Source organism: Ictidomys tridecemlineatus, chromosome 15 (assembly GCF_052094955.1).
Source record: "Ictidomys tridecemlineatus isolate mIctTri1 chromosome 15, mIctTri1.hap1, whole genome shotgun sequence".
In the NCBI taxonomy this organism is placed as follows: domain Eukaryota; kingdom Metazoa; phylum Chordata; class Mammalia; order Rodentia; family Sciuridae; genus Ictidomys; species Ictidomys tridecemlineatus.
This window is the reverse complement of record NC_135491.1, coordinates 9466511-9488284: the sequence shown is the minus strand read 5'-3', so window position 1 is coordinate 9488284 and position 21774 is coordinate 9466511. Positions and strand designations below refer to the sequence as shown.

At 49.9% G+C, this 21774-nt stretch overlaps 1 protein-coding gene and 1 long non-coding RNA gene across 2 annotated transcripts; one reads left to right on the top strand and one right to left on the bottom strand.

The window, feature by feature from the left end:
* Positions 1–8199: 8199 nt before the first annotated feature.
* Slc1a5 (solute carrier family 1 member 5) lies at positions 8200–19898 on the bottom strand. The gene is made up of 8 exons (XM_005336570.5): positions 18702–19898; positions 16565–16607; positions 16010–16057; positions 14621–14787; positions 11302–11535; positions 10874–11068; positions 10636–10770; positions 8200–8977 (listed from the first exon to the last, which is right to left on the bottom strand). The coding sequence occupies exons 1-8, from the start codon at positions 19256–19258 to the stop codon at positions 8743–8745; spliced, it is 1614 nt and encodes a 537-aa protein (XP_005336627.2). The 5' UTR covers positions 19259–19898; the 3' UTR covers positions 8200–8742.
* Positions 19899–20119: 221 nt separating this feature from the next.
* On the top strand, positions 20120–21774 carry LOC144370757 (uncharacterized). Its single transcript, XR_013430686.1, has 2 exons — positions 20120–20421; positions 20599–21774. It is a non-coding gene; the product is annotated as an uncharacterized LOC144370757 (long non-coding RNA).

Genomic DNA, 21774 nt, shown 5'->3' with positions numbered 1-21774 from the left:
AACAAACAAACAGTGACTTAGTGGAGCTCAGTGGTGCACAACTATATTTCCAGCAACTCAGGAGGCTGAGGCAGGAAGATCACAAGTTGGAGGCCAGCCAGGGTTCCCTAGTGAGATCCTGTCTCCAAATAAAAAGGACTGGGGATGTGACTCAGTGGTAAAGTGCCCTCGGGTTCCATCCTTAGTACCAAAAAAGAAAAAAAGAAAAGTGGTGGCTCATATACAAAATGCACCTTTCTGCATACAGCCCACACCTGTAAAGCCCCAGCTGTCTGTCAACAGGTGAGCGAATACAAGCTGAGCGCATCAGGCAATGGGACACCCCTCAGTAACAAGCAGAGGATGAACCACTGTTATGTGCAAGAACAGGGGAGGTCCCCAGAGCATCACGCCCAGGAAGAGAAGCCAGACGCTGAAAGCTATGTGCTCTATGCTGGCATTAATGTAAAATTCTAGAAGAGACGAAATGAACTCAAGAGTGACCCAAGGCAGGTCAATGGTGGCCTGGGCCCGGGGGTGGAGGGGGACTGCATAGAAGCACGAATAAATTTGGAGGTGATGGGAATAGGGTATATGGTTGTGGGTAGTTTTTTTCAGGTGTATCCATTCTATTAAATCTGCCAGGCACAGTGGCACATGCCTGGAATCCCTGCAACTCAGGAGGCTGGGGCAGGAGGATCTCAAGTTCAAGGCTAGCCTCAACAACTTAGGAAGGCTCTAAACAACATAGTGACAGCTTGTCTCAAAATAAAAAGGGCTCAATGGTTACGCACCCCTGGTTTCAATCTCCAGTACCACTTGAATGAACACAGCTCCTATGTGTCCCTGGGCATCTCTGTTAGATTGACCTGAAGAAAAGCAGATGTGGTCAGGAGGAGTCCAAGAGGCCTGGAACCATCGACCTGTCACCAGGAAAGCAGGGTGGTTACCCTCTGCCCACCTGCCTACCACACTGCCTCTCTAAACCTTGAACCCAGGTCCAAGCCCAATCCAGGGCCAACTGAGCCCTCCCTCCCAAGCTAGCCATCAGGTGCCTTCACTCCTTCACCAAGGGCCTTTGAGAGAGGCATAGCAGAGCCATTGTCACCAGCATGAGCATTGGCAGCACTCGCCCACAGTCATGGCTGCAGGTAGACAAAGTGGGGCTGAACCAGCCTCTGACAGACAGGCAGCACTGGAGCCCCCCACCTCCTTATTCTGCAAATACTGAGCACCTACTATGTGCAGTGCCATGGCCTATGCCGTCCTCTGGACACACAGAGTGGACAAGACAAAGGTTGTACCCAATGAAGTGCGCACCCTCGAGGAAACGGCAGGAGGCAGTAAGCACAAGGAGTTAAGTTCCCAGCCACGTCCTGTGCCGGGTGGAAATGGAGTTCCTCTGCGTGCAGTGAGCTGCTGCCACACAAAGCTAAGAGAAGAGGCAGCGAGAAGGCCACACTACACAGAAAGTCACTTCAGAAAGCGGGGGTGGGACAGCTCTTTGACCTTAGGGGCCGAGCCTCCACACTGGGAAGACAGCCAGCAGCGCCCGCATTCGCTTCATTATATATGGGAAAATTCAAAGGTTTTCCATGGAATGTTCTTCTAAATAAGGAAGGAGGTGGGCTTCCAGGCCCAGTGGGTCACGCCCAATTCCGGAGCCCTGAGACCTGTCCCACTAGTAGAACCAGGGCGGAGATCTCAAGCCTTGGGCACTCTACACGCCCAGAGCACCAGGATCATTCCCAAGGGGACACCTAAGTCCCCCCATGGCTCGGTATGGAGCAGAGACCACTCAAATAGCTTCATAGGTGGCGCACCACAGTAAGTAGCATGTTAGGAGGTGACAGGTGCTATATTTAAAAACAAGAAGAGGGCTGGGCTCGGTTCAGTCAGTGGGGCACTTGCATGAAGTAGGATTTCAATCCTCAGCATCACAAAAATACATGAATAAAATAAAACCAAGTAGAACAGGGTAGGTGTGGGTGAGTGAGGGCAAGAAACCAGGAGGAAGGTTGTAGGAAAAAATAAGGTGGTCGGAGAAGGCCCTATTGAGGTGACATTAAGCAAAGATGGGAAGGAGGTGAGCAAGGGGTGGAGTAGAGAACCCAGGCAGAGAGCCAGCCAGCGCAAAGGCCCTGAGGCAGGAGCAGGCCTGGTATGTTGAAGAAATAGGGAAATTCCGTCCAAGGGGGAGAGTGGGAAGACATGCTGTCGGTGAGGAGGGGAAACCTTTCAGGGGCCTTGCGGGCCATGGTGAGGGCCTGGCTCTGTCTCTGAATGAGGCAGGAGCCGGGGAAGTCTGGGTGGAGGGACCCCAGCAGCCCTCTGGTGGCTGTGTGGGGAGCAGAGGAAGAGGGGAGCATGTGGTGGGGCAAGGAGGGTGGCTGGAATGCTTGAGGTGGGAGATGACCGCAGCTGGACTAGGGTGGCACCCAGTGCGGGTCGCAGTGGAGGGAATCGACTTGGTTCTTTTGAAGACAGAGAAAATGGGATTGTGACGGCCTGAGTGGGAGACAGCAAGCGCAAGAGGAGGGTGTGGCAGGGAAGGGGACTAAAGTGGCTTGTCCTATACTTGACTGGAGCTGGGCCCTCCCACCGGCCGTGGCACCTGCACCCGCACCTCTGGGCACTCCCAGGGTCCACCAACACCAGGCCAGTGCCAACCCCAGGGGACCAAGGGTCCCCAAGCTCTGGGATGGCTGCAGCCGTCCCCTTGGTGTGCTGCCTTGCCTGGAGTTCAGCAGCTGCAAGGTGCAGGGCCACCTGGGAGGGGTCGCAGTCTCTGGAGGAAGTGGCAGAGGGAGCCCTGCCACGCCCTTTCGGTCAGAGTCACTATTTCAGAGATTTAGAACTGCAGTGGGGCGCAGTGGCAGGGGACGGCGGCGGGGGCAGGTGCAGGCAGAGTGGGCACAGAGGGGCCCCCAGTAAGGCCAAAGTGCTGGGGGCCATGAGCCGGGGTCCAACGGAAAGGCGAGCTGGTCTCCAGGACCCAGCGGGTGCCACCGAGAGAACCAAGAAGACCAGAGATGGGACAGAAAGGCAAAGCCCCGGAAAGGAGCGGCCACACTTGTTACTGTTTCAACAAGCGGCTGCGCCCTGGCTATCTTGTATCCTGCTCTTTGCTGAGCACAGAGAAAACCCCTGAGGCCCCGGAGGGCAACACTGCCGTCTTTCACCCAGACTCAGGCTGATTTCATTGCAAGACAGTGCATTGGTTTCAAAACTTTTTCAAAAATCATTGATTGAAAATTTTCTGGCCCTAGCACTGGAATAGTCTAACTCCCAAGTAGAGGGTGAAAGAAGGATCCAGGAGGGCATGGGTGGCAGGCAGGAACCCCGGCTGGGCGGTCCCAGGACTGGTTCTTTCTTCTTTGCTTCGACCTTGGAAAAACACCTTAATTTCAGCAAGCCTTGGTTTCCATGTCTACAAAATGGGAACAACCACGAGGCTACTCCAGGGTTGAGATCATTCAAGGGATTTAGAACTGCAGAAGCTAGAAGCTTCTGGTATAGACTGGGGCACACAGAGCTTACTCTATGAAGGGCAGATGACACTGGGTGAAGGGTGGTGTTTTAACTGTGGATACATTTGAGCCAGGCTGAAGAAGTCTAATTTCAGTTCTGCACCTGCTGCTGTGGCCTGTGCTGAGGCCTGTGCTCCATCCCTGGCACTGCAAAAGACAGTAGGGGACTGAAATACTTGGAACCATATCAGAGCCGTGTTTAGAGAAATAAGCCTACAGGCAGAATGCTCTTAGTAAGAGTAATCTATAAAGGATAACTATAATAATTATTATTTTTTTAGTTGTAGATGGACACAATATCTTTATACATTTATTTATTTATTTTTATGTGGTACTGAGGATCAAACCCAGGGCCTCACACCTGTGAGGCAAGTGCTCTACCACTGAGCCCCAGCCCCTGCCCCTAACTATAATTATTAACAAAAGTTAGAGGCCAGGTCTGGAGGAGTCTTAAGATCCTATCCACAGCAAGGTTGGTGAGCCAGGTATGATGGCACACATCTGTAATCCCAGCGAATGGGAGGCTGAGGCAGGATTGCAGGTTTGAAGCCAGCCTCAGCAAATGAGCAACCAAGGGAGACCTGTCTCAAAATAAAATATAAAAAGGACTAGGGATGTAGCTCAGTGGTTAAGCACCCCCGAGTTCAATCTCTGGTACTTAAAAAAAAAAAAAAAAATATATATATATATATATATTAAATATATATAAATATATAATTATTTTATATATGAACATAAAATTCATATATAATATAAATTAAGTTATATATTTATATATATTTAACATAAATATTTTTATCACATACCCAGTAAGGAATACTGAGGTGCTTATAATCCATCCAGTAATTTGAAAATAAAAACTTGACATGTCTGCATTTGTCAGGGTCCAGGATTGAAGGGGGTGTGCAGCTCAGCACGCACATGAGTTTTCAAGGAGAGCCAGCTAACAGGTCAGGCCGGCTAACTGCTGTCATTGGGCATTGGTGGGACCTGGGCAGGCTCTGATAAAGGAATAAATCTGCTAAAATAAAGATCCAGGGCCTCTGCTGCTGGCTTTCTGGGCAGAACCATCCTCTGGTGGAGTCAACCTGCCCACCCGGCTAAGGTGGCTCTCAGTCTCCGCTACAGGAAGCTCCACGCGAGCATCGGCCATTACTGAGACCAGGGCAAAGGCATGGCTCCTTGTGGCACAGGGTGAAGGCACGTCTCTAATTAGCTAGAAGATTAAAACTCTATAACAGCTGAGCACGGTGGCACACACCTGTAATCCCAGTGGCTCAGGAGGCTGAGACAGGAGGATGGAGAGTTCAAGGCCAGCCTCAGCAACTTCATGAGCCCCTCAGACCATGTGGCCACTGATGGTTGAACGGATTCCAGGGAAATTTTGCTGCAAGATTCTTTGTCCTACTGATCAAATCCCCCAAGTTCAGAATTTGCAGATTTTATAGCAGTGAAGGCACCTTCCTCACCTGATTGTCCCCAAGCACTGTTTATTTATTTTTTGGTACAAGGGAATGAACTTAGAGGCACTTAACCACTGAACCACATCCCCAGCTCTTTTATTATTTGTTTGGTCCCAAGGATTGAACTCAGGAGCACTCCACCACTGAGCCACATCCCCAGCTCTTTTTTGTATTCTATTTAAAGACAGGGTCTCACTGAGTTGTTTAGCATCTAGCTAAATTGCTGAGGATGGCTTTGAACTCACCATCCTCCTGCCTCAGCCTCTTAAGCAGCTGCTGGGATTACAGGCATGTGCCATTGTGCCTGACTCTTATCTTTTATTTTGAGCCAGGGTCTCACTAAGCTGCTGAGGCTAGCTTTGAACAAGCGATTCTCCTCTCAGCCTCCCAAGCCGCTGGGACTACAGGTATACACTGTGCCCAGCTCCAAGCATTATTTTATTTATTTATTTATTTATTTATTTAAACTATACATGGGCACAATATCTTTGTTTATTTATTTTTATGTGGTGCTGAGGATCGAACTCAGGGTCTCACACATGCAGGGCGAGTGCTCTACCGCTGAGCCACAACCCCAGCCCACAAGCACTATTTTCAACAAGAAAAACAATGTACCCCCGCCTCTTCCAAAACCCCAGCCAACTTGCCCAGATATATTAAGACACTCTTAAATCCTGAGAGCAACCTGCCAAGGGTTATGGCATAATAGAAAAAATGTAAAACACCAATTATCTAATTATTCAACACTTAGACTCATTAGTGGCTGTGTGCAATACACATCATATATGAACCCCCATTTCCCTTCCAAACTGCAATGATCATGGGATGTAACTAAACCAAAAAGATGTCCAAGATCCCCAAGATACCATCCGTGAGTGGACCCAGGTTGGTGCAATCGTAGGCACCAGGCAGAAGTCAACACTGACTCCTCGGTAGGGGAAGATAATGTCATTGTGTAAGCCCTTCAGCGTGCACAGGGAAGGTGACAAGCACCCAAGCTCACACAGGGTTTCGATTCAAATGGCAAACTTTAGAGCCAACTTCAATAATCACCTTAGTCCCAGCTACTTGGGAGGCTGAGGCAGGAGGATCACCTGAATATGGGAGTTCAAGACCAACCTGGGCAACAAAGTGAGACCCCCATCTCAAAATAAAGAGAAAGAAAAAGAAATTTGGGGTTAAAAGTGATTGTGTTGGAACTATTTGATCAGTGAGAGTTCAGATATCAAGGGATACCTGCATTTCGGGTAGGGGGTTACAGTGGAAAAGGCATTTACCATAAGATGTATAAGTTTTTCTTTTTTTTTCAGATTGGGCTCAGTGGCGCACAACTGTAATACCAGCAATTTGGGAGGCTAAGGCAGGAGGGTGGCAAGTTCAAAGCCATTCTCAGTGATTTAGTGAGACTGTCTCAAGATAAAGAATAAAATGGGCTGGGGATGTAGCTCACTGGTAACGCTTGCTCCTGGATTTAATCCCCAGTAAAAGAAAGAAAAAAAATGGGCTGGGGATGTGGCTCAAGCATCTCTCTTTCACACTCACTCACTCTTTAAAAAAAAAAAAAAAGAAAAAAAATATTGCAGTGCTGGGATGGAACCAAGGGCCTCCCCCTCCCACAGAGCTTCACCCCATCCCTGTACAAGATTTATAATGAGGGTGTAGAATGCACCAATCTTTTTTTTTTTTTAATCAGAAATTGAATCCAGTGGCATTTTACCCTGAACCACATCCCTAACTCTTTATATTTTTTGAGACAGGGTCTTGCTAAATTGTTTAGGGCCTCACTAAATTGCTGAGGCTGTCCTTCAACTTTCAATCCTCTTGCCTCAGCTTCCCAAGTTGCTGGGATTAAAAGCTGAGCAACCTTCCCTTGCATGGAGACAATAGCTTATTCAATTGATTTGTTCCCAGATGTTGGCAATTATGAATAAAGCAGCTATAAATATTTATGTATTACCAGACCTGGGAAGGGTGTGGAGGAGACCCACAGGGGCAGCTGCACAAGAGAAATAACTTCTAACATTCTACAGCACAGTAGGATAACTATGGTTGACAACAACTGAACATTTCAATAGCTGAGGATTTTAAATGTTCTCAAATTAAGAAATGATGTAGGGGCTGGGGCTATAGCTCAGTGGTACAGCACTTACCTTGCATGTAAAAGGCATTGGGTCCGATCCTCAGTACCACAGAAAAATAAAAGATACTGTGTCTAACTACAACTAAAAATATTTAAAAGAAAGAGAAAAAGAAATACCCTTCAATACACAGAATCACTATATCAACATTAAAGATCTCTAATAGCCAGGCATACACCTGTAATCTCAGTGTCTCAGGAGGCAGGAGAATTCAAAGCCAGCCTAAGCAACTTAGTGAGCCCCTAAGCAATTAGTAAGAACCTATCTCTAAATATAAAATAGGGTCTGGGGTTGTGGCTCAGGGTTAGAGCACTTGCCTAGCACATTGAGGCACTGGGCATGATCCTCAGCACCACATAAAAATAAATAAATAAAGGTATTGTGTCCATCTACAGCTAAAAAAGTTTAAAAAAAAATTATCATAAACATCTGAGTTTTTTTTTTTAAAAAAAGAGAGAGTGAGACAGGGAGAGAGAGAGAGAGAGAGAATTTTAATATTTATTTATTTATTTTTTAGTTCTCGGCAGACACAACATCTTTGTTTGTATGTGGTGCTGAGGATCGAACCTGGGCCGCATGCATGCGAGGCAAGCGCGCTACCACTTGAGCCACATCCCCAGCCCAACATCTGAGTTTTATATGAACAGAAGTTTTCATTTCTCTGAAATATCCAGGAGTGTGATTCCTAAATTGCATGGTATCCATTTTAGCTTTATAAGACATTGCCCAAGCTGGACATGGTGACACACACCTAATAAGCCCAGCAATTTGGAAAGCTGAGGCAGGGGAATTACAAGTTCTAGGCCAGCCTCAGCAACTTAGCAAGACCCTGTCTCAAAAAATAAAAAGCACTGGGTAGAGTACCCATAGGTTCAATCCTCAGTATCAAAAAAACACAAAAACTTCAAGTAGAAAAAAAAAAGAAACTGCCCCGTTGTTTTTCTCTGGTGGTTTTGATGAACAGATTTTTTTTTTTTTCTCCAGTGAAGTCCAGTTTATCATGTTTCTGTTGTCCGGGTTAGTGCTTTTAATCAAAATCTGAAAACACCTGATTAAATATACTTGACAATTTAATTGCTAGAGAGTGTCTTTTGGAGTGACAATATTTATTCTTGGCCTTCCCCCAGGGGATTCTGGGAGTATTTGTTACCATGGAGGAAACACAGGGTCTGGGAACTGGATGGAATATACCATAGAAAGTTCAGTGGTCACAGAACACACGTACACACACACACCCACCCACACACACACACACACACACTACATCTACAGCCACAGCCCCCAAAATAAGCAGCAACACCTGAATAGTGCACCCTCAAAGCCTATAGAACTGTACAAGGTGATCTACACGGAGGTGGGAAAGGCCAGGTGGATCCGGATGGAGCTGGGTGCAAAACTGTCACCTAGGGTGGGGGACAGGAGTCGAGGAGCAAGGTGGGGGGGTGTTGGGAGACATGCAACACAGGCACACACCCAGCAGTGAGGCCACCCAGTCTCCTGTCTAGAGCGAGGCAGTGGTGCTGGTCCCCTGGAGCACGCATGCAGCAGCCCCCAGCCCCAGTGTGTCCATTTATCCACCCCAATGTCCAGGGTGCCCCTCAGCAGGGCAGGCAGGTAGTTACCTCCAGGGGTTCACATCACTGACTCCTTCTCACAGGTGGCAGCATCCCTAGGGGGGCCCTGATACTGTTTGAGGAGGGGGTTCCCTTCCTCAATGGCAGCCGGCACTGGATTTGGGGGCACCTCACTCTTAAACTGGACCAACTCGGGCTCCATGCTCTGTATCTTCGTTCGGTCCACATAACTCTGGAGGAGTCCTGCCCCAAAAGCATCACCTTCCACATTGAGGATGGTACAGGACCGGTCCCTAAAAGGTAGAAGTGATAGAGAAGTCAGAGGGAAGAGAGGGGAGGCCAGGCGCCGAGGCCCAAGCTGCCTGCCTCCCCCCCTGGGATCTTCCAGTTCCCCAGCACCATCTTCCTTTACCCGACCCCTCCCAGGGCTCATGTTCCCATCTTCTAGGATCCAAGTACCCCCTCCTCCTAGAACCTCAAAGATCTCTTCATCTACCCTCCAGGAGCCCCATACCTCTGCTGGGTCTCCTGGAATCCCAAAGTGTCCATCACATTTTTCTGCCTCCAATCCCCAAAAATCTCTCCCATCTGCCTCTGCCCAATCCTGTTTTTTTTTTAGTTGTTGATGGACCTTTATTTTATACATTCATTTATTGGTGGTGCTCAGAATTGAATCCAGTGCCTCACACATACTAGCAAGTGCTCTACCACTGAGCCACAACCCCAGCCCCCCAAACAATCCTTTTTTTCCCCCGCAACACTCAATTTGTTCCTTCCAAAACCTCAAAAATCATTCCTCCCTCTCCCAGAGCCCCCCAAAGACTCCCCCACTCCATAAGACTGAAATTTCTGTTCAGGCCTTTCTCCTCCCTAAAATCCCTAAGGATCTTTTTCCTTCATTTTTATGCTTTTTTGTTTAAGTGTCATTTGAGAAAATTGAGATATAATTCACCTACGATGAGATTTGCACTTTAAAGTGTATAGTTTGGTGATTTTTAGTAAATTCAGAATTGTGCACCGTCATCACAGTGTAATTCTGGATTATTTAATCACCTCAAAAAGAAACGACTGGGGGCTGGGGCTCTAGCTCAGTTGGGAGAGTGCATGCAAGTCAAGCACTCCACCATCTGAGCTACATCCCCAGTCCTTCCCCTTGCTTGCTGTTGTGAACCACGCTGCCAGTTTTTGTGAAAATCTAAGTTTTCAATACCCTTGGTATCTAGGAGTGGCATTCCTGAGTCACATAGTAACTCAAATGTAACTTTTTTTGGGGGGGGTACCAGGGATTGAACCCAGGGCACTTAACCACTGAGCCACATTCCCAGCCCTTTTTTATATTTTCTTTAGAGACAGGGTCTCCCTGAGTTGCTAAGTGCTTTGCTAAGTTGTTGAGGCTGCCTTTGAACTCCAGATTCTACTGCCTCAGCCTCCTGAATCTCTGGGATTACAGGCCCATCACGGCACCCAGCTCATATGTAACTCTTGAAACCAAACTGGTTTCCAATCTTTACACTCAATAGCTTCATCATGACAGTGAATAATTTAGTAGAATTTACCACTTAGGAGGAGAGGTTTGAAGGGAAGTATGTGAATTAAGTCATCGAATCCCAAACAAGAGTCTCTTCTCACCATTTTACAGATAGAAACTGAGACATGGGGAGATGAAGTACTTGCCCAAGGTCATACAGTGGACAGTAGCTCTGGGGTTTGAACCCAAACAGCCCAGCCTAAGAGCAGTTTCTACTAACCACTCTGGTTCACCACTTTTTGGGGTTCCTCTTAGAACCTCAAAGGTGCCAACCTTCCCTGACTGGAAGGCTCAAGATCCCACCCCTTCCCTCCGAAACTCCTTCCTGCCTCTCCTCTTCTGCCCAGAAGCATTCACAGACATTTTCGCCCATCCCCTTTCCAGGGGCCCCCTGAGTCCCCCAAGCCTCAAACCCACACTCACACTAGCCAATCCACAGCCAGGATCAAGGAGATTTCCCTGACAGGGAGACTGATTGCTTCGAGGATGATGGCCAGAGTGAGGATACCGCCTGCAGGGATGCCCGCTGCCCCTACGCTGGACGCGGTGGCCATGATCCTGGGGAAGGAGGAGGAGAGGCGCTGAGGTAGACACCTCTGCAATGTGAGGAGATGGGGTCCGGTGGGCCCAGGGGTCCCAGCCACAGCCACCCGGCACTCACAGGATGATGATGATATCCACGAAGTTCAGGGATCGCCCGTTGAGCTGGGCAATGAACACAGTAGCCACGCACTGGAAGAGCGCCGCCCCGTCCATGTTGACCGTGGCGCCGATGGGCAGGATGAAGCGGCTAATGTGCTTGGCCACGCCGTTCTTCTCCTCCACGCACTTCATCATGAGGGGCAGCGTGGCGGAGCTGCAGGGGAATGCGGGGCAGTGAGCTCCCCTCAAGGTCCAGGCCACGCCCACTCCTAAATGAAGTCCCGCCTGCTCCCAGGTGAGGCCACGCCCACTGTCCTACCTCTCCCACTACCCCAGCTCCGCCTGCCCTTCTCTGCCTACCATCCCACAAGGCGCTAGGGATCCCACAAAATGCCACAATTCCAAAATGTATGCCCACCCCATGCTCCACTGCATAAAATCCCTCACCTGGAGGAGGTCCCAAAAGCAGTGGCTAACGGTGCCATGATGCCCCACAGGAAGCGGTAGGGGTTTTTTCGGGTGAAGAGGAAGTAGATGAGGGGCAACACCAGGATTCCATGAATGGCGTGACCCAGCAGGCAGCACAGGATGTATTTGCCGAGGCTGATGAAGAACTTCCCCACATCCTGCATCTTTGCAATCTGGCTGGCCACAAGGAACAGGATGCCCACAGGAGCATACCTAACGCCCAAGAGATAGATCACTGCCGCTCACATGTCCACAAGGGCTGACCACCGTGCCTGACCCCGTTTCCCAGCTTCCCCCAAGGTCAGGAGGAGCCCACAGCAATGTGCACTGAGGTTTGGACACCACTCCCAGGCACGGCCCCTGGAAGCTTCTATTGCCTCCTCCAGGCGCTTTTCCTGGAAGGCAGGTAAGCCAGGAGATAAAAGCCTTCCTGTTCCATCACTGCTTGGAGGAGTATCCCCAGATTTGAACTTAACACATGAGTGGGGAAAAAAAAAAAACATCTATCATGCCTGACTCATTTGTTTTCTAGGCTTGCTTACTACAGCAGCCGGCAAACCTTGAATCAATATTCTCAGCACATCTGAAAAACCAAAAGGTCATGGTTCAGGTCTTGGTAACTCCAGGGTATGAGGCGTTTACGATGCACTGAGCCCTTGATCATGACCGAATCTTCACCATAGCCCACACAAGAGCTCCTATTATAAATGAGTCTCTTACAGCTATTAGAGAATCAAACACTGACCAGCTCTATAAAACAGGCCCCCAAATGCTACCAATGGAACTGCTGGGTGAAATGAGATGCCAACTGAAAAGAGCTGAAGGCTTTCAAGTCATTGACATACTTCTGATGGGACTGCCGTCACCCTCTCCTGCAGGAAATATCCCAAAGGGTGTGTGCCTCCTCTGCAGGCCTCCTGAGGTCACCTCCCTGACGGTCTGACTGCTGTGGCTTGTTAGTTATCTCCCCAGTCTCCTCTTCATCCCAGCCACCTGTGCAGCTAGGTGTGGCCAGGTGCCCGAGTCCAGCCGGTGGCACATGCCCGGCAGTTAAACAACACAGTGCAAAATAAAATGTTTGCTGTTGCCATTTACAATGCAGGTTTTTATTCATAGATGGGCACAATATCTTTTTGTTTTAAATTATACTTTGGACCTTTATTTTAAGTTATTTGTATGCGGTGCTGAGAATCAAACCCAGTGCTTCACTCACGCTAGGCAAGCGCTCTACCACTGAGCCACCACCCCAGTCCTTGTTTCTTTATTTTTATGTGGTGCTCAGGATCAAACCCAGTGCCTCACATGTGCGAGGCAAGCACTCTGCCACTAAGCCACTACTCCAGCCCCCGGCCCTTGGAGGCTGGTACCATTTGCCCTATCACCCCAATGAGGAAACCGAGGCACCCAGGGGCTAAGTAACTTAGGGTAGGACTTGCAGCTGAAACAGCAGAGCCCTGCTCTTGGCCATACCACCACCTAGCCTCCCAGCATAGTTCTTGAGTCAATCAAGACACATTTAATCCATGTCGTGAGCACATGGCAGGCAAGGGATACAAGGAAGGTATTGGAATGGGAGGGGGGGGTGTTTAAAAAAAAAAAAAAAAGCAAAGATCCTGTCCCCCTCCTAATCCTGATCTTTTAGATCCAGAGAAGATTCTAAGAATCAGTGTGAGACTGTTATGGGCCAGACTATATAAGAGCAATGAACAAATAGACTCCATTTTACCCTGATACTCCATGTCATGTAACAAATGCTTCTCCTATGGGAACACCCGCCTCTGTACCTGTCAATAGTTGCTTAGCATAGCATGTTTGGCAACACAAAAGCAATTCTTATACAATGTAAAATTGTTTTCTCCTTGGTTCCAATTTTTTTGGACAATGTATCCTGTCAGAGATGGATTGTCTGGACATTAGTAACCATTCTCTAACTTGTACTCAACTAGAGTCATTTTGACCCACTTCCCTTATGCTGGCTTGCTTCTATGCCAACCTGGAAAGCCCCATGGGAAATACCAAGGTACCCATTGCATTGTCTCACCAACTGCTCAGTTCAGCTCTGTACCCCTCTTGCTTGCAGCTACCTCAAGACGGATGTGGTTTCTGCAGTTTTTGCCTTTAAAGACCCTGAATTGCTCTGGCTGGAGGCTGTTCCTTACAGAGACAGTTATGGGTCCTGCAAAGAGCAGTTGCGGCTGGCTAAATAAAGACTCTCCAATTCAGACAAAATAGACTTGGTATGTTTTCTGAGCAGTCTGCTCCATAACACCACCACAGAGAGAAGTGGGGAGCCACAGGCCTCTGCACGTGGTTGTTTTGCCCATTGTCTGGGGTCATTTAACAAATCATAATGACAATAACCACAGTAAATTAAGTGGGGGCTGGGGTTGTGGCTCAGTGGCAGAGAACTTGTTTCACATGCATGTGAAAGGCACTGGGTTCCATTCCCAGCACTGCATCTATTTAAAGAAAAAAAAAAGAAAAAAAGAAAAAAATAAGGATCCATCAACAACTTAAAAAAATTAAAAAGAAAAAACATTAAATGAATGTTCACTAAGTAGCAGGTGCTTAAAGCACACTTTTTATTTTTATTTTTATTTATTTATTTTTTTGTGGTAGTGGGGATTGAACCCAGGGTATTGTGCATGCAAGACGAGCACTCTACCAACTGAGCTATATCCCCAGCCCCTTAAAGCACACTTTTTAAAAAACATTTTTTTTTTTTTTTTTTTTTTTTGCAATGCTGGGGATCAAACCCAGGGAGGACCTGGCACATGGCTGGCAAACACTGCACTGCTGAACCACACCCCCACCCTAAAGCAAGCTCTTTACCTGAGTGACTCACTGAATCTTTATGAGCACCCTAGGAAGTAGCTTATTGATTCAAAGGAATTGAAGGAGCCTAATGGGAAGGAGGTCCAGGGCATGAACATCCTGGGCCTGGTGGTGTTTGCCATCATCTTTGGTGGGGATCATATAATTGCAATTTCTGAAATTGAGGTGCATTAGCTAACTGGCAGCCTCAGCTTTGTTGTCCATTGTCACCTTCCACAAAAATGGAGAAAGTGCCAGCATCAGAGTCTTAGGACTTACGGAGTACACCACGGTTGCCCTTCTATACATGAGGAATCTGAGGCTCAGAATGCTATTTGCTAGAAAGCTATTTGCCTGAAGTCTCACAGCCAGGGAATGAATGGTCGATGCTGGATTTGAATGCAAGCCATCTTGTCTCCAGGGAGGGTGCAGAGGGTCCCCCACCACACACATGGTGGTGCTTGGCCCTTCTCCTTCCACTTACCACATGATCCAGGAGACCAGCACCATGGTGGCATCATTGAAGGAGTTGAAGAAGTGGATGAGCAGCTCCCCCTCAGGGCCTAGCTTCCGCAGGGCCCCACCAAAGATGATGGCAAACACCACCAGGCCCAGGATGTTCATGCCCTCGACCTCCTTCCCATTAGGCTCCTTCAAAAGGAAGAGATGGGGAGGGGAACTCCGCCACCTGCCGGGTCACCAGAGGCTGCTCTGGGCCCTCCTGAAACCCAGCAGAGTACAGGCCCAGGGGAAAGAGATCAGTCCCCAGGGGTCACCCAGAATGAACAGGGTTGGAATGGGGGAGCCCAGGGGAGAGCCTAGAGAGAGAAGGGGGTGCAGCTTGGAGAATGACCAGCATCAGGGAGAGCTGCCCAGGGGAAGGGGGATCTGAGCTGAGACTGGAGGGGAGGAGGGGTGCACCAGGTAGAGGGGCTGTAGAATATTCTAGAGAAAGGAAATAATGTGCAATAGCCTTGAAATGAAAGCTGGCCGTGGTGGCTGGAGGAGAATGAGCTGGACAGAGGGAGTCACAAGATGGGGCTGAGGGAGGGTCAGCATGAAAGGAAAGTGACCACAACACTCGGAGCAACCAAAAGATCTTTATTGCAGCAGTGCAACAAAGAGAAAAGAAAGAAGGAAAAAGAGAGAGAGAGAGAGAGAGGAAGCGCACGCAGGAGAGAGACAGAGAAAGCAAGAGAGATAGCAAGACAGAGGGAGCAAGAGAGAGAGAGAGAGCAAGAGAAAGGGGGGCCTGGCAGGAGGGAGTTTTTATAGCCCAAATCTAATGGGGCCTCTGGGTCTGCAAGCTGCCTTGTTGGCCCAAGGTGGGGTTAAGTGTTCAGCCTTGAGCAGGGTTGAATGTTCAGACTTGAGGCAAACAGGTGATAAAGGAACAGATAGAGGGGGGTTTGACTGCGTGGGCTATCTTGCAGCCAACATCTGTTCAGCCTGCCCTGCAGACAACACAGTTCAGCCTGCTCTGCACCCAACACAGCAGGGGTCCTGTCTGATGGGGACCCCTGCCCTGTGGCAAGAAGTCAGGGCTTTCTTCTGGGGGCTTAGGGGGGGCTTGGGGCAGTGGAAAAGGAGGGTCAGACCTGCACTGTGGAAAGACCCCTTCAGCTGCAAGTTGGAGGATGGGTGAGAGGGACAGGTGGGATTGGGGGGGGAGCCTGGACTAGGGCAGGGTCATGGGGGGGGGGAAGAAAGGACAAAGTGGAGACATCTAGAAGGCAGAGAAAATGGAAACTGGGAAAGGATTGCAGAATTTAAATCTAATCCCACACCAAACTGCTAGAAGACCCAGAGGGTCAACAAAGACTGGCAGAAGCCCAAGTATCCTGCCAGAGCCCGCCCAGCCCTGCTCTCTCACCTTCACCAGGGTTCCGTTGATCTCGATCCATTGGTAGGAGGTAGAGTACTGCAGTAGGGATGGGAAGAATCAGTGTCCACTGTCATGGAGGGCCCCATCCCGTGCTGGGACCAACAAAGCTCAAAGTCTGCGCTAAGCACCACCTGCCAGCAACCCCAGCCACCCCACTGAGGAAGGACTTCTTTTTTTTGGGGGGTGGTTCCTGGGGATTGAACCCGCGTGCTTTACTATTGAACCACATCCCTACTCCTTTTTGAGACAGGAACTCACTAAGTTGCCCAGGCTGGCCTCAACTTGTGATCCTCCTGATTCAGCCTCCCAAGTAGCTGGGATTATAGGCATTTGCCACCACACCTGGTCCATAATCTTTTTTTTTTTTTTGATTGGGAAGGGCACAGATGAGCTTCAGGGGCTACCCAAGAACCCTCTGACATCACATGTCACATGTGGCCACTTGTGTTTTCCCAGGGATGGCCCAAAATCAGATGGAATGGGCTCCGACTAGCTGCCTCCCTCCCTGCCCACCCCATCCCTCCAGACACCCTGAGAACTCACAGAGCGAAAGGTCGCAGACACCAGGTTGGAGGGAAAGATATTTCTGCAGAAATAGACAAACAGGGGGTTATTAGATACTGTCATGGGGAGGAGAGGGAGTATCAGGGGAGCTGGCTGGGCCTCTTCAAGGGGTGAGGGCAAATTAGGCCCCATTTAGGACCCTCCCTCCTTCAGCCAGGTTTTGGCTGGGCAGTGGGACCTGGCCTGCACACCTTTACAGGGTGTGGGATTCTGAGCTGGCCCCCTGTCATTCCAAGCCCAAGGGATTGTGGGTTGGAAATAAAGAACGCTGGGCTCCCCAGGCAAGCCAGGGCAGGGTCACCCTGAGCCTTAGCCCCACCCCAGGCAGCAGACCTCATACCCTCTATGCCTTGCATCAGCTACTTCCTGGAGGGCTGAGAAAAGGACTGGTTCCTAGGGGGAGGGGTCAGCTGGGGGATGGGAGGATGTGGGGAGGATCTGAGCAGATTGGAAAGCAGCAGAGAGGCCCAGAGAGTGTGACAAGGGATGGCCACTCATGTCATGAATGTCTGCCATGAGGTGGAAAGAGCAGCCAATCCACCCACGTCACCTCCCACATGCCCAGCACGGCAGTTAGCACTTTACACAAACTGGCCCAGATGGACAGGCGTTCCGGTGTGGCCACGTACTCAGGAGGGGAGTGCAGGTTAAGATCGGCTGGATGGGCGTGTCAGTGGATGGCCAGGCTGTGTGCCACAGTGGAATATTATTATGCACGTGCAGTCACAGAGGTCTGTATGTGTGTACTGTCCTCTTGAGCATGGGTGCAGGTGTTCATTAGTGTGCTCACTGGAGTAACTGAATGGGACCATTAAAGGCATGTGTGTTAAGCTGGTGGAAGGCCATGTGTCTGTTTCCGAGTGTCTATGTCCAGCTGTGTGGGTCAGCTGGCTGGTTATAGGCCATGTAACTGAAATGTTCCAGTTAAGTCTTGGAACTGAAGACCAAGTGGGAATTACAGCTGTTTTGAAACTGTTATGGGGAGTTCATAAACAGCCTGGGGGTGGGTGTGCCTGCCTGCAGCTCAGGGCTGGGCCAGGGCCCAGTTAATCTCACTCAGCCAGGAGCTGTTACCCACCCCTATGGGGACACCAAGCCTGGCAAGTGTCCCACTTCAGCCAGCACAGATGTCTCAGAGGTGGAGGGATACCCTATGACTCAGTGTTTCCACACCCCCCCACACACACACACACACACTCACACTTCCAGGAAGTCCCCAATCTGGAGACACTGAATCAGAGGCCATAAAGGCCAGAACCATGTGGCCTCCAGTCTGCACCCTTCAGAAGCCATAACAGTGGAGGGCAGAAGGAAAAGAATCTGTTCCCCTTTCTAAATGGATCCACTTTGGGGAGGCCCACTGCAGGAAGAAGGGGGCAGACAGAGGAGTAAGTGGGAGGGAAAGGTGGGGGTGGCAGGTGGGAGGGTGGCCAGGGCTGATGTGGAAGACAGAAAGAGAAAGTGGCCAGGCCCCTGCTAAACTGGGAAGGGAAGGGGCTGAGAAAAGAAATGCGGCTGTGTCCAGGTGACCCATGGTGTGGGCAGCTATGGGGCTGGAAAGTAAAATTCCTTGGATTCCCTCAAGTTCTCCAGGGGTTCATTACACAGGAATCCCAAGACTGCTGCCCCAGCTTCCAATTTTTTTTTTTTTAAATAAGGAAGCTTGAAAAGTCTTATATGATTCACACCAACGGGCTGCACATCCAGGTCATTGGGAGGGAATCTCGGGCAGCCAAGGGGGCCCTAAGATGGCGCTTCTGGTCAAGATTCCATATCCAATTGGGGATGTCCTCAGGGTCCCTTTTCCTCACGGGGTTCCTTTCCCTCTGGGCAGACCCTATGTCCAAGCCCCTGAGCATTTCTCTTCCTCTTCCCTCTTTAAGACTTTTTTGCCTATTTCCCTCTTATGGAGTCCCTCTGAGCCCAGGTTCCTAAATTTAGAAAACCCCTTCCCCAGTAGTCAGTCCTCACTTTCCCAAGGGACCAGAGCTCCCTCCACCATCCCGTCCCATTTTCCCAAGGCTCTAGAGAGGATGTCTCGCTCTAGAGGGCCCAAAGCCCTCTTCTGCCAACGTGGCCACTTCCACCATGCCTACCACCGCGGGCGGAACCTGACCTCGCAAGATCCAGGAACGAATCCAGCACCTCCTTGCTGGGGAACTCTTCCTCAGTGCCGGTGACCCCTTCGAAAGAGGAGTTGATGGCCGCAAAAGCGGCGCCGGGTTGCAGCGCCAAAGCCAAGCCCACGCCGAGAGCAGACGCGAGCAGGGTGGTGACCAGGAAAAAGAGCAGCGCCCAGGCGCCCAGGCGGCCAAGCGCGCTCGGGTCCAGGCTGGCGGCGCCACTGATCAGGCTGCACACTACCAGCGGCAAAATGATCATCTTCAGCAGGCGCAGTAACAGCTCGCCAGGGAAGTCGAAGGCGGCCCAGAACTGTGGGCTCAGCGCGCCTGCCCTCGAAACCCCCAGCCCCAGCCCCACGCCAATCGCCACGGCCACCACAGTCAGCAGGACCAGCAGATTGGCGCGAAGGCAACGGCGCACCTGGTTCCAAGAACCGCAGGAGCCACTTGAGGTCACGACTTGGTCCTCTCTGGGACCCAGCGCCTGTCCATCATTCGCTGCTGGCTCCGCGAACCCCTTAGGTTCGGTCTTAGGAGGATCTGCCACCATGGTGGGACGCACAGGGGGTCCTTTGTGCCTGGAAGCTGGGAGCGCTTGGGGCTCCTTCCCAGGACGCGGACCTTGGGACCGAGAGTCCTCCGCTCCTGGAAGCTGGAACTTTGGAGGGCTTCTTGGAGTTGTGAGTTTACAGAGCCGAGGTTCCTTGGCTCTGGGAAGCCGGTGTGCCTAAGTTCCTTCGGCTGGGCTCTGGGGCTCCTCTGCTCTTCCCCGTGGTGTCAGATGCCCGAAAGCTGGATGAAAGCGCCTGGGGTTCCTGGCTCTGCGCCTTGGGAATACAGGAGTTTCTCAGCCTGAAACGTGGGGTCCGTGGCTCCGGGAGGTTGGGAGAGTGCCCAGGCGGCAGAGATCTGCAGGAAACTAAGGCCAGGTGGCGTAGATCCGGAACGCGTGGTCCGGAGTCGCAGATCCCGCGTCTCTGGGTCCTGGAAACTGAGAGCTAGGGGACCCGAGTCTGGAGGCCACGAAGCGAAACTCCAGGAGGACGAAATGTAGGACTCCTGGGTGAGGGAGGAGAAATCCAGGCCCCTGGGTGCCCGAGGTGGCAGCTACCAACAGAGCGAGAAGTTTCCTAGGCGCGCAGCGAGGCTCGGCGCAAGGTTGGCGGAAGCTACCAGGCTTAAAGGTGGGGAGCCGGGTCTAAGAAGGTGGGACCGGCCCGCGCGCGGCGATTGGCTGCGGCTTGTTGGGCGCACTCTGAGAGCGAGGGGCGGGGCTGAGACCGAGAGGGGCCCGTCGCCCAAAGAAGGCTGCATCGCACGCCAGAAGGCAGGATGACCAGAAGTTCAAGGCCAGCCTCAGCATTTAGCGAGATCCCTTCTCAAAAAAGGAATAATAATTTTTTTAAAAAAGTGGAGGGGGGATTCTGGGGGTGTAACTCTAACTCAGAAGTAGAGCAACCCCGCAGTAACGGGTGAAGGGAAAAACAACAAAGACTACCCACACCGCCGAGGCCCGGGGAAGAGGCCTCCAGGGGGATGCATCCGAGGGCGGGGCGCTACCCAGAGGGGGCGGGACGCTGCCCAGAGGGGGCGGGGCGCTGCCCAGGGGGCGGGGCTTTGGAAGGATGATTTTTTTCCGTCAAAGGCATTGGACTTGCAGGTTGGAGTCCTTACACAGCAGCAACCCGGCTCCAGCATCTCTGGGACATGCAGGTAAATCCTAAATGACTTATTTGCAAATCCTCCCATCTTAACACCAGTTCTTTTTTTTTTTTGGTCGTCTCTCAGAATTTCTCACATTTAAAATGCAACTGATCAAAGTTCATCCTTCTTTTTCTTTTTTTTTTAAAGAGAGAGAGATGAGAGAGAATTTTAATATCTATTTTTTAGTTATCTCGGCGGTCACAACATCTTTGTTTGGATGTGGTGCTGAGGATCGAACCTGGGCCACAGGCATGCCAGGCGAGCGCGCTACCGCTTGAGCCACATCCCCAGCCCGAAGTTCATCCTTCTTATTGAAGTAGACCAGAAGACAAGGAGAGGTAACAAGGAAAACTTGGGACAAAACAAGAGGAACCTTGATTTAAAGTACAAACTTAAAGCCCAGATTTGAATTTCACTTCCACATACTTTGATCACAAACAACACTATTTTTTTGTTGTTGTTGTTGTTTTTTGTATTAGGGATTGAACCCAGGGGCCACATCCCCATCGCTTTTTATTTTTTATCTAGAGATGGTCTCGCTAAGTAGCTTAGGGCCTCACTAAGTTACTGAGGCTGGCTTTGAACTCAATCTTCCCACCTTAGCTTCCTGAGCTTCTGGGAATTACAGGTGTGAGAGACCATGCCCTGCATACACTACTCATCTGTACTTAAAAAAAAAAAAAAAAAAAAAAAGGTCTGAGAATACTTTCTGCTGAACAAATAGATATTTCTGAGATTCATATTTTTAGGATCTGGTAACTTGAGCTATATGTCACACCTTCTTGATAGAAGGTGTGACAATGTTACACCAATGTAGTAATGTTCAAATTCACAAAGCAGAGGGGTAAAACTCCCTCATGGAAAATTAAAAATTTTTTTTTGCCAGGTGCAGAGGTGCCTGCCTGTAATCCCAGTGGCTCAGGAGGCTGAGGCAGGAGGATTTGGAGTTCAAAGCCAGCCTCAGCAATAGTGAGGTGCTTAGCAACTCATTAAGACCCTGTCCCTAAATGAAATATAAAATAGAGCTGGGGATGTGGATCAGTGGTTGAATGCCCCTGAGTTCAATCCCCAGTATTATAATAATAATAATAATAATGATTTTTCATCAATAACAAAAGAAAACAACCCTAGCAGGTAATGATCAACACATCAAGTAACCAAGCTTTCACTCTGCCTGCCTCTCAGAATGTACTTCCTTTTTTTAAAAAAATATTTTTAGTAATACATGGGTACAATATATTTTATTTATTCATCTTTATGTGATGCTGAGGATCCAACCCAGTGCCTCACTGCCACTAAGCCACAACCTCAGCCCATATACTTCTGGATTCCTCTTAATAAAATCCATCTGTGCCTTCTGTG